General features: G+C 38.4%; 1 protein-coding gene across 2 annotated transcripts in view; it reads left to right on the top strand.

The window, feature by feature from the left end:
- The window catches only part of drp2 (dystrophin related protein 2), a 168,552-nt gene that overhangs the window by 129,727 nt on the left and 25,263 nt on the right, over positions 1-13,562 (top strand). For both annotated transcript variants that reach the window (XM_086085466.1, XM_086085467.1), the window contains 3 exons: positions 2,321-2,522; positions 7,778-7,863; positions 10,143-10,300. In XM_086085466.1, coding sequence (XP_085941592.1) covers positions 2,321-2,522; positions 7,778-7,863; positions 10,143-10,300 — 446 coding nt within the window. The remainder of the gene's footprint in view (positions 1-2,320; positions 2,523-7,777; positions 7,864-10,142; positions 10,301-13,562) is intronic.

The raw sequence follows: 13,562 nt of genomic DNA on the forward strand, positions 1-13,562 counted from the left end.
ATAGTGGTTAGCATGCTACCTGTTTAGTTGAACACACGAGCAGGTATTGAAGAAAGACGCACATGGATCTTAATAATTTTCCCGGGTCAGTTGCGGTTTGGAATGGGTTAAGTGATATCTATTTTATCCTGCAGCATCACTAACCCACTATGACAACCTAGATAGAATAGAATGAGATACACGACATAACCACCGGCACTGAGAGTTTGTCATTCGGAATCATCGCCCCACTTTGTGTCTTGGAGAGTTGGCACTCTACGGTATTATATGCATCGCGCTATGCATTAAAAGTCAAGAGCCAATGAATTCCCTCCTAACGTCGCCCAGTTCCTTAGTAGCAGGTAATTAGAGCCATTAATTGCTCTATTTGACTTGGAGAGGAGCAGGTAATCAGTTTGCGCTGCGCGGTTAAGCCGAGAATATGTTCTGCTTCAGGGTCAAAGACCTCGTTACGCGGCCAGAACATCTTTCACTCCCGAGCCGTTTCTCAAGAGAAGTAAGGCTTCTAAATGGAGGTGTTTTTTTTTTTTTTTTTATCCGAGAGAGGAGATAGCATCGGCGCTCCTGGGGATGATGCATTAAAAATACGGCGGCGTCATTACTTTTTTTGCAGCGGCCAGACATATTCATCACACTCATTCCTTGTGTCGCAAAGTTGCATTATAATGTTGCTCGCTGTCTGTGCGTGTGATTAAAGCGCGCCGAAGCTAATGGGCGAGGAGAAATATGACTCTTGTACCCAGTTGTAAATTGCACGTGTTCAATAATTTCTTCAAAAGAAAAATGACGCTATTGCGCACAATTGTGCTTTGAAATTTGAATTTGAAAATCAGCACTCATAAACGTGTCTTCATCACATCACATCAGAGTCGACTACAAACAATCTTTAGCTGTTCATGCTCTGGGAAAGTAATCTGATTACTGATTACAAGTTACTTTATGAGGTCCAGCTGCATAACACCAAATGAGCCCTATTTTTTTAAATTGTAGCACTCGCTAAGCCACGGGTCACCAACCTTTTGGAAGCTGAGAAGAGCTACCAGTCTGATACGCACTTCCGAAACAACAAATTTGTCAAATGACCTTTAATGTTATTGCGTTATTATTAGAAATGAATGATTCCTTTATGAAAAGAAGATCATACTGATGATTTCTCGTAATCATTCGGAAATGGATAATTATCTTTATGCATCTCTGCCCGTGTTCATATTTACCAAATCACTTCTACATTCCTGGGAAATCACAATGTCCCATGACTTGTAAGCTATTTCTACAGCCCCGTGGGCTACTCATGTGGACCACATTGGGGACCACGAGATAGCTCGGCGCCGAACTTAGCATAGCATGCTAACTTTGAAAGCATTCAGAAATACTGTACAGGGTTTCATTCTGATCTTTTTGACCGTCATAGCGTTTTTTCAAACGTGCAGTTTGGTTATCGGAGTGCCCTAAAAAGGAGTGCCTTAACCTACGCACATTTTTTTTTGCTGACTCCCAAAGTACAGCTCGCGTACCTCTAGGGGTGCGTAAGAAGCACAGGTCTAGCTAATGTAGTGACTGTCGAGTGCATTTCTTGAACAGGAATCCATACATTATAAATGATATGCACTTCCTGGTTATGTGCCGAGAATCATTAGGATAGCAGAGGACGGTAATGCGATAATGGTCGTTTAATGGCATCTTGAGTTGTGACGTCCTCTTTCGCTCAATGGTTTTGACCTCCATTAACCTTCAGCCGGCGTCTACTCCATCTGCACTTTTCCGCATTCACGGCCCGGCCCTGCGCACAAACTCCGCTAAAGTGTCTCTCAGTTGACTCGTCCTCTTGTCTGCTCTCTTATCAACTAACCCCTCCTTCAGTTTTTGACTCCATATCATTAGAGGATTTAATTGGCTGGCCGTCTGGACGATTGCAGTCACCCTCCCCGCCGAGTGGTGTCGGCATAAAGAGCGCATCCCCAACACGTTTTTTAGGTGATCGTGTCCTTATTTCCAACCTCGCAATCGATCGGGCCAATTATAGTTTCCGTCAACGCGCATCCTTTTAGCTGCTCGCTAGCTACGCGCCATCAAATTAGTTTAGGAGTGGGAAGATCACATTTGTGTGACACCTCTTGAAGCATCCACTTAAGTGAGAAAAAAAAAAAAAAAGGCTGATTCAGCCGTGTTCTCGTTCATTCAGGCTCGACTGTTGGAAATTAGAATTGAACCTATATCTGTATGAATGCACACTTTATCGGTGATAAATATACATTAACGTTAACGTTTTTGATGGTACAGGATAATTACAATTAAAAAAATCTTGTTTTTGCGTCCTTAGTGGATTTAGTGGCGCTGAGCAACTTGGCCGAGGTGTTTCGGGAGCGGGAGCTCCATCAAGCGGAGCACGTGATGGACGTGGTGGAGGTCATCCACGGCCTGACGGCGCTCTACGAGAAGCTGGAGGAGGAGAGGACCGTCCTGGTCAACGTTCCGCTCTGCGTGGACATGTGTCTCAACTGGCTGCTCAACGTCTACGACAGGTGGGGCTGCACTTCCAAAAACAAATAAATAATAATAATTAGCAATTAGCAATATCCAGATGTTATTGCATATCTACATATGACAGCCATCTGATTGGTTGCTCGCGTCATGATGTCATAGCCATCCTGATGCTAAGTTTAAATGTCAACTGCTCGTTTCTCACACAAAAAAATAATTGTGATTTTTTTTGAAGATAAATATTTTGTATGTTGTTGTTGTAATATATATATATATTATATATATATATTTTTTTTAATGTTCAAAAATAAATAAATAAAAACAAGAAGAAAAAAAATCGAATTGATAGAATAATGATGAATTAGTAAACACTATCAACAGATGGTATTATTTTAGACACAAAAGGTTATTGTATTATACCGGTAGAATGAAATTTAAAGTGTCTTTTCAGTTGAATGATTGCCCTCCAAGGGATTAACACAATAAGCAAGGCAGAAATGACGGCGGCATCAAATGCAGCCATTAATTGTGGTTGCTTTCACTTTGCGGCAAGCCACGTTAATTAACCAGCGTCAGTTGAGTCAATAAGATCCTCACCACATAGTTATTAATTGAGCTTTAATGAGGCGTGACAGCTAACACAATAATTAGCAATGAGCAATATATATATATATATATATATATATATATATATATATATTTATATATATATATATTTATATATATATATATATATATATATATATATATATATATATATATATATATATATATATATATATATATATATATATATATATTTATATATATATATATTTATATATATATATATATATATATTTTTTTTTTTAATGTTCAAAAATAAATAAATAAAAACAAGAAGAAAATAAATCTAATTGATAGAATAATGATGAATTAGTAAACACTATCAACAGATGGTATTATTTTAGACACAAAAGGGAGGAAAGTTATTTTATTATACTGGTAGAATGACAATTAAAGTATCTTTTCAGTTGAATGATTGCCCTCCAAGGGATTAACACAATAAGCAAGGCAACAGAAATGCAGCCATTAATTGTGGTTGCTTTCACTTTGCGGCGAGCCACGTTAATTAACCAGCGTCAGTTGAGTCAATAAGATCCTCACCACATAGTTATTAATTGAGCTTTAATGAGGCGCGACAGCTAACACAATAAGCCGCGTATCTTTCGCCACACTTACTCATCACTGCGCTGTCATTTGAGGCCAAATATGACAGCTTTTATGATAAAATGCACACAAAAAAACCCACCATTTGTTATCTGATGCTCTGATTTAAAGAAGAAAAAAAGGATATCATTGCTCCAACATATTGACTCGGTGTCTTTGTGTACAGACGTCGTTAAAGCGCCACAGCGCAACTAGAGCTGCAATAGTTCACGGGATCAATCTTGCCTTCTGAGACAAATCCTCTTTCACGCCAACTTTCAACCTCGTATTTTTTTCTCCTTATTGTGTCTTTCCCGCCGTCTCTAAAGCGTGAAGAAAAAGAAAGACGGCGCCGAAATAGAAACACGAGAGAGGAAATCCCGTGAGTGTTGTAAATTTGGTGGGTTGTTCTTAAGTACTCGCTGCTAATGAGACAATCAGAGACTTCCCCCTCCGCATAAATTCCAGTAATTGCTTTTGGGTTTCAAATAAATAACAGTAGTGGCACTGAATATGGTGTGTATGAATGTGTCTGTGTCCTTCTTTTTTTTTTTAACTCCGATTATACGGTATGTCGGGGGTTCTCAAACTAGTAGCAAGGCTCAATCCTAGCGCCAATTAAACATAAATACTACTACTACTACTTGCAACTGGATATAAAAGCAGGATCTAACTAGACAATGTGCAACTTCTGAAGAAATTTCGTGTGAAGGCTGTGAGGCTGAATGAAAAACAAGAATGATCTGGAATGATTTTGAATGACGTGAAGTATAATAAGTGTCATGGAATGATATACAATAAGCTGGAAATAGCTGAGCATGTTGAAGTTGAAATGGTTTGAATCAATGAAGAAATGCTCAAGTCGTCGGCAGGTAAGTGCTGAACAGTTGAAAGTTGGAACGGTTTGAATCGGTGAATAAATGTAGAAATTGTGGTGGAAAAAGCAGAAAGGGGTAAGGTGTTAAGAAGTAGGGTATGAAGTAAGGTTTGAAGAATCAAGGTGGAAAGGGACTAATAATCATCCCTAAGGTGAAATGAATGAGTTAAGTGATTTGAATATCACTTTGAAATTATGTAAATGTGTAATGTTGAATCTACCATTAAGAATGAATAGGGAAAATGAGTGTACAAAATCGAGAATTGTGGGTAAACCGTAAATATTTGGAATAAGAAAAATAAAAGCAAGAATGGCGTAAATATTTGGAATCTGTTAAAACTGGAATGACGAGAATCGGATGAATTATGTGGAAGTAGATAGATGCCAAAAAATGGGATGAAAAAAAAAAAAAAGGAATAACACATGGCAAGGCCGCAGCTTTCACACAATAATAAAAGTATCTTGTAGCACACCTGCATTTAGTGCTACGCATGGTAGTTGTATGTTTGTATGTTTAATTGGCTTTAGGATCATGATGGCGGAGTCCTTGGAAAAAATTCTTACCTTTTAAGGCAGTCCTTCTAATTGGGATGAGCCCCCTTTTATCATACTCGAATAGTACAGTGAAGAGTAATTTTACATCCACTACAGTAGGTGGCAGTGTCACTGTCAGAAAGTGCGCAAGGAGTATTAGCTCCACTGCAGGGGTGTGCTTACAACCATTTTATAGACAAATGATGCTATTTATTGGGGGTGTACCAAAAAAATCGATTGTCATAAGAATCACGATTCTCATTTAGTACGACTCAGAATCGATGTTAAATGTCCCAAAGCCTTGATTAAGGTTTGCTCTTGTCTTGGGTTTGACTTGTGTGCCTCACTGCTTCCTCTTCTCTATGTGTGTGCATTTGCTGTGTGTGCGCACGGGGGGGTTAGTGTCCTGGTGCGCAGCAGCGGGGTTTAAAATGGAAGCGCCGCAAGACAGAGTGTGTGTGAAAAGGAGATGACAGCCAGTTGCCTCCTTATGTGTCTCTGGATCCACTCCAGCTTTCCACTCTGAATACGTGCAAGCGCACTTAATGCTTCTCTTTGACTTCTCATGTGACTTGAATCATTTAACTGAGTATTCGCTCCCTGGTGAACGGCGACCTCACTTTTTCTTGTTCCTACCCCGCGTGCATTTGAGGAACACGCGACTCGGCAAAAGTTGATTTAATTATATTCTCCTTCCCACTGACGCGCAAGGCCTGATCTTCTCCGTTCCTCGTTTCTAATGCTAATATGATGAGCTCGCCGTTCCTTCAAATTGTTGCTCATTACGCTCGCGGAGTTTGTCTCCCGGCTGCGCGCCTGCACGCGATCTGTGAAATGTGAACAAAGGCGCACAATTCAACGTGTTTGCCCTTTTCGGCGCTAACGTTCACCTTGCAAGCAGAATAAACAAAATGGTTAGCACGGGCGCTTGCATACATTTCAGGAGAGAAACAATGTGCAACACTGGGAAGAATTTCTCGAGAACCTTTCAACCTAAAACAAAGCAATTGACGTGCAAATTTTCAACCGCTTAAGTATAATTAGATCATTTTCTGTCACATAATGTGGTTTGAAATCAAGTTAACCCCTTCAGACCCATAGATGATTGCAGTGGATATGACATACTTGCATGTCTAAACCAATAGAAACGCATCATTTGGATGATGTCAACACTTCTGGTTCATGATTGGATGGTAGCTAACCAATCTCAATCGCAAGTTGTTTTTCATGACGTTCATGTTAAACGTGTTACATATAGAATAAGCTTAAGTTTGCAACGTATTACAGCCATACTATCCTGGCATCCGCTAATAAATAAAAACATGAGATAACCCCCCCCCCCCCAAAAAAAAATTCCATGTTGATTTTATGTGGGGAAAGAGTCTAAATCCGTCAAATAAATAAATAAATAAAAACTGCCCAACAGAGAAAAAATGAGATTTGGAAATTGAACGTCAGACTGGTCTTCTTCGGTGACATTTGGCCCTGTCGCTTAGTGTGCAGTGGACCATAATCAAAGATTAGCAATTGCATACATATGGATATATTTATATACTGTACAGTGGACCCTTGCTATATCTCTGATTTCTTTTTTTTTTCTTTTTCTGGGGTCCACTGTAGTAGTATTCAAAAGTTGGAGCTCACTTAGAAATGTCTTTGCTTTTTAGAGAAAAGCACAGGTTTTTTTCTATAAAGTTAACATTAGCTTGCGTACGTCACATGACCAAACACAGAAAAGATGTGTGGGGTGATGTCATTTTCAGTCGACAGAAAGTGGCAAAATGGCCGCCCCCTTGGATGATTTAAAAACAGATGGATGTTGCTGCTTATTTCATATTCCGCAAACGCAACATTTATCAGAATACCGTGTTACATTCACTTGAAAAAAAAAATCCTGTTATTCTGACTATTTTGGGGGGAGAGCTTTGTTTGTTTGTGTGTGTGTTTTTTTTTTATTTTCTGTTATTCAGATTTTTTTTTCAGTTTTACTGGATATTTTTTTCTGTTGTAAAAAAAAAATCTGAAAAACGGGAAAAAAATTGATCAGAAAAACAAGAGGAAAAATTACTCAGACAAAATGCAAAAAAAAAATCTGAAAAAACAGGTGAAAATTACACAGAAAAAAAAGAAAGAATAAAAACAGGGGCAAATTATTCAGAAAAATTACTCCCAAAAAATTTAAGAAAAATATTCAGAAAAACAGGAAGAGAAATTATTCAGAAAAATGCGGAACAATTACTCAGAAAAAAAAATTACTTAAAAATACAGGGGGGGGAAGTTATTCTGAAAAACAGAAGCTGGTGCTCTGTTTTTCGGAGCAATTTCAGAACATATTATTGTTAAGAAAACAATTGACTTGACTTCCTCCTTAACTGAATCACAAATGTACTCTGTCTTTAGCTAGCGTACGCACAGCCACAGTTTGCATGCATGTGCGCGTCTCTACTTGTGTGCCCCTATTATCTCCGTGCCAGGCACAAACCCAAGAACAATTCCTCAAGTCCCTGCCGTGTTTAGAGAGTGCGGATGTGTCCCTAATACAATTTCCCGCCATTGCACTGACCTGCGCTGTCCTGCCGTGACCCACGAAATTCATCCTCACTTTTGTTCCTCTCGCTGGGCAGAGCGCGCAGGCAGCACTAATGCCCGTCTCCGCATTGTTCATTGTTCTAAAGCTCGATCTTTCATTCCACTTAGCGCTCGCAACGGCAAGATGCGCGTGCTGAGCTTCAAGATGGGCCTGGTGAGCTTGTGCAACGCCGACGTGCAGGAGAAATACAAATGTGAGTGAGTAATGCGAGCAGCCATTACATACAAACGCACAATGGCTCTAATGGAGGAAACGACTCACTGGCGGCTGAAGCTTCTTCCACGCCGAGGGCCTTAAAAGGATCGCTCGCTCGCCGCCGCCGCCGCACATTCACGCACACTCCTCATGCCTCCTCTTTTCCATTGTAAACCATGCTCTGATATTCTTAGGCTCTTGGAACTCCCATTTTACAAGTGGCTGACGTTCCGCTCAAAAGTAGTCACAGTGAGGACTAGCAGTGCTAGAAATACAGATACTTGTGTTAAAATTTTTTTTTAAAAAAGACTCCCATAAAACCAGTGATTCAAAATCTATCTGTCAGCAAAAGGCCAATAAAGATTTGAACCAAAACCGCCAGGAATAAAAAAAAAAACTTTAGCTCAAATACAAGCTTTGCCGGAAAAAAAAAGTGGCTTTGCCTAATGCTAGTAAAGTATTTGTACTCGATTACTTTCCATCACCGTTAAATAATGGAAGTGCATTTTTGGAGCCGCACATCTGGACTTTGGAGCAGCTGGCCGGCAGCAGCTGATTCACGACCCAAGACGACGGCGACGAGAAACATTTACAAAGATTACTCACAGTCGGAGCACCATCTGTGTGGACTGAGGAACAGAACTTCTCCTCAGTCATAACGTCCCCGAGGTCAGGCGGCCATGCGGCGTCCTTAACAGCCGGCCGTGGCGCTCGCCAGGCTCCAGATGTCGCTCTCGAGAAAAAATATTTACACATACGTGTTAAGCGTTTGCCTGGGACGGCCGTAAACACAGATGTGGGGATAAGCAAGCATCTCGTGGCCACACTGTGAGAAATAATAATAATAACAACAACAATAAGAAGAATAAAGCATCCCATTTAGTTTTTTTTTGGACACTGGCCCCTTGATTAATAATAAAAAAAGGGAATTAAATGGAATTTGATTTTGTAATTTTTTTATGTATTTATTATAAAAAAAAAATTACAAGCACCCACCCCCCCCCCCAAAAAAAATCTTTAAAAAACCTGATGAACATTCAATATGTAGAGAAATGGGGGAAAACAATAAACAATAAAAATTGCATTAACAGATTCAGAAAATTTTAATATATTAAGAGAACGTATTTTGCACATATGCCCATTCCTAACATTTTTTGTCGTAGATCTGGTTCGGAAATGTGTGATCTTATGTGGCCCCCAAGTAGCACTCATTAAAAAACGGTGATTCCCCCCCCCCCCCCCTCCCACCCTCTGGCATTTAAATTGCCTATCCCTGGTTTCATGTCATCAAAATGAACCAGTTGAAATCCAACTTTTGGCTTCACTGATTGAATGCGTTTCAAATGTAAACAGAAAGAAAAATAAAACATACTGGGGGGGGGAATGCATTCTATAGTTTGTGTGCTTACAGTATGATCAATGTTAGCTCCATTTTATAATACCTATATAATAAATAATGAGCCAATGATTAAAAATAGCTCGCGGTACAACCCAGCACTACAATTTACAACCTCCAAAATGTCAAAAGTCAGCACATATTCTCAAACAGCTGTATGAATTTTTGAAAAAAATGTTTTAAACATTATAATTTTAGTGCAGGTACATTTATAACAGGGCAGTAGTTAAATAAATGACAAAAAAACGTGCCGGCCTATTTATGCGGTCTCAAACATCTTAAAATGCTTGCCCATGTTTATGTATAAGAGCGTTAGTTTTGTTTTTTACGTGGCACTTTTAAAGCTTACTTATAGAAAGAACGGCAAGTTTGGGTTTGTTCTGCTTGTGTCAGCATTTTTCCAACAACTTTTTAGGATTACGTACAAAATGCTGTGAGAATCCTTTACAACAACATTGCCACAACTGTAACGGGCTTGAAACTTTTTGTGAGTCGATTAACTTATTTATTTTTTTAAAAGTTTTCAATGGAATACACTCGAACCTCAATTGTTCAGCTTCTCAAGCATTGGGTCAAATTCTCATTAGAAAGCTGCCAAGGTTCGACTCTTTTCAAGTTTTCTCCATTCAACCAGCAGACCAATGCAAGCAATATTCAATGACCACCTTCATAAGCTTAACAAATTATAATAAATTGCCTATTTTCAAGGAGAAAACATTTTCATATTTTGGCCCAAAGCTAAGGTCGTAGGAAGGAGTCATTGCGATTTCATTAAACACGATCACATCATATATTATTTAACAGATGACTTACAATTTTTTGCGTGTAGAGGAAAAATGAAATGTTTTTTGTAACATTTGCATTTTCTTGCACGGTGGCAGATTTATTCCGTCAGGTGTCCGCCAGCGGAGGCTTGACGGACCAGCGTCACCTCAGCCTGCTGCTGCACGAGGCCATCCAAATCCCGCGCCAGCTGGGCGAAGTGGCCGCTTTCGGCGGCAGCAACGTGGAGCCCAGCGTCCGCAGCTGCTTCCGCATGGTGAGCGAGGCGGTCATTTCCGGGGAAAACAATCACCAATGGACAAACAAGTCAGTGAGAGAGATCATTAGGTGTGGCGTGGGAAATGATGCAGTCTCACTTCATTGATTTGAAATTAAATGTGCATTCATTCATATATTTATTTTAGGCGATGAAAAACTTTATCCGTAATTTATCGCATGATTAGTTAACTCACGATTAATCGCAAATTTGATACCTGTTGTTTTCATACTCTTGTTAACATAAAAGTGGGGAGAAATATGTTTCACGAATATAAATATGGCTGCATCATTTAGTCATTGATACAGTCATTTCATAATAATCCATAAAATTGAGTTAAATTTAAAAAGATATACTGTTCTGTAAAAAAAACGAGTGTGATATTGATTTGTGTTGAGGTCATTTTTCTGCCACTAGATGGCATAATTGCATTTGTAAGACGTTGGTGCATTTTTATTTTCATATTAAGAGCTATCTAATCTTTAACATGACGTAACTTGTGAAATTAAAAAACTAATTTAATACAACTTTAACCCAGTCTCCACAAATATATTTATTATTATTAAATTGATGGCGGCAAAATTTTGATATGGGCGTGTCTGCTGCATTGCGACTGGAATTCCCCCAGTACAGGCGGGGCAGTCATTAATTGTGTGTTTAAAAAAAATTAGTGGCGTTAAAGGAACATTAAAAAATACTCATAATTAACGTACCAATTTTTACACCCCTAGTTTATTTATTTATTTATTTATTTTATTTGTATCTACTACAAATAATGTTCCAATGTTGATAATCAAATTTATACTTGAAATATAGAATCGACGTTTGGGCGTCTGTGGATTGTTTCATGTGTTCCGTAAGCATAAACACGACCACATGGCACACTTGAAATGTATTTGAAAATACAGTTCAAAAAATCCAATGTATTAATTCCTAATTGGACCTGCAGTCAGTCTAAATCCAGCCGTAGACAGCATCAGCAAAGGAGTAAAGAAGATCTTAAACGTTCCTCCTCAAGGACTGGAGGCTCACAAATATTTCCACACAACACGTCAATTTTGCATGAGATTTCTTTTAATGCGCGCACAGTTACTCGCTGATGAGAACATGCAGTCGATCTTGATCAGATGAAGCAAAATCATGTTTGTCTTTTTAGGTGTCAAACTTGCATGAACTTTTACCTTTCGACATTCCAGTTTGCATAATTTTTCAATGTGAAATGGCCAACCAGAGTATTGTCGAATTTGAACAAGCTGATATTCAACACTCCTAATTATGCTCAGTCTATTCTGCCCCACGTTTGTCCTATCAGCTATGGCTGATTAACAATCAATTCCCTTTTGCCGTTTGCGCTATGTTATTTAGTTGGAGATTAAATATCAACTTAATGCTAATTATGGGATGAGTGTTACCACCTATCACGAAGCTCTGTGCAGATGTGGACTGAGTTCAACACAATATTGTAAGGCTCAAAATGTAGAAGTGCTGAAATATGAACTTGTGAATTCAAGTTGGCTTGAACTTTTATTCAACATTTTGTGAATTTATACACTTGATATTACTTTCAAGTTGATTCCAGAACGGTGGAAACTCAAATATCCTTGGTAAGGACAACAAAGGTTGAATGCAAGACAAAGTGCAATTTCTGCAGAAATAGCGTCGGAATGCTGAAAAGCTGATATTATTAGCTTTGAATCCATCTGCGTATAAAGTAAATTGAAAGATAATTCATGTGAAAATTACAAATTTTTTAAGTATAGTTAAATAACAAATGAATAAAAAGAAAACGTCAACTGCAATCTGTCTAAAGTGGTATTAAATCATTTCAGAATAACAAATGAATAAAAAGAAAACGTCAACTGCAATCTGTCTAAAGTGGTATTAAATCATTTCAGAGAAATTATAATCCATTTCCTGATATGCTAGTCAGCTGGTTTCAAACCATCGAATGTAATCAAATGTGGTCCAAGCAGGGTTTGAACCCAGGTTAAGGTGGTGGGAGGCAATTGCTTTAAGCACTGACCTAGCTTAACTTGTTCAAATTCATGGCTAATGGCGTATTTATTTTGAAAAGTGTCATCTGATGCTGAAAGCTAACATGAATTTAATCATTTCAGTGAAATTATAATCCATACGCTGACAAGATATTAAGTTAGCATACTTGTATAGCACTTAGCAAAACGGCCATGGGTATATTTGCAATGTACAGTCGGCGGTGGGATTCCAACCTGCAACCTCCTGGTTACTGGACAAATTCAATTGTGCCAATACTGTAAGTAATGTGGAATCAGACGATGCATACCCAGGATGGGCGTGAATTTTTGAAGCAAGTTGTGATTTGAACGTTGTAAATTGGAAGAATCGTGTCGGAGAAATTGTGGAGAATAAAAATCACAATAACATATGTGATCATGCTTCAGCATTCCCACAATAAAGTGCCTTTTATTGCAGAGCCGCAGAAAATGAAATCAATTGTGACCATAATACTGTATTGATATAACATGTGCACAAAATGCTCATTTGTGGCCAGGAAATAGATTACGTGTGCATACAAAATGCTAATTCATTTGGAGGCTAAACATTTCCGCGAACAACTTTGACGCTACTTTGTTTGCACACATTGATGAAGTCAAACCATTAGAATAATCCTCAAGTCGGAACAAGCGGGATGTGAAAGGGGACGTGTAAATCTAAGATTGTAATCTTAAACGTAATCGCCTCGTGAACCCGCTCAGGTACAATTAATTAAGGCAATTACACGCGGTCGGCGAAGGAGGCCGAAGGTCTGCAGACACAATTTCAATTATTAGACGGCGACGAGCCTCATTAGGTAACAGGGAAATGCATTAAGGAAGCTCTGACACAGACAAATGATTGCGCATTATTAGCTTGAGAGCGGCGCAATGTGATACTCCAGAAAAAATATAATTGTGCTGACATTGTAATTCCGCCTTTTTTTTCTTCTTTTTTTCTTTTTTTCTCCTTTTTTTGAAAACGAAAAAAAAAAGTAATTCCGGCCTTTTTTTCTTCTTTTTTTCTTTTTTTCTCCTTTTTTTGAAAACGAAAAAAAAAAGTAATTCCGGCTTTTTTTTCTTCTTTTTTTCTTTTTTTCTCCTTTTTTTGAAAACGAAAAAAAAAAGTAATTCCGGCTTTTTTTTCTTCTTTTTTTCTTTTTTTCTCCTTTTTTTTGAAAACGAAAAAAAAAAGTAATTCCGGCTTTTTTTTCTTCTTTTTTTCTTTTTTTCTCCTTTTTTTGAAAACG

The sequence above is a fragment of the Leptonotus elevatus genome, chromosome 9 (genome assembly GCF_054856555.1).
Source record: "Leptonotus elevatus isolate MCC_2025b chromosome 9, RoL_Lele_1.0, whole genome shotgun sequence".
Taxonomy (NCBI): Eukaryota; Metazoa; Chordata; class Actinopteri; order Syngnathiformes; family Syngnathidae; genus Leptonotus; species Leptonotus elevatus.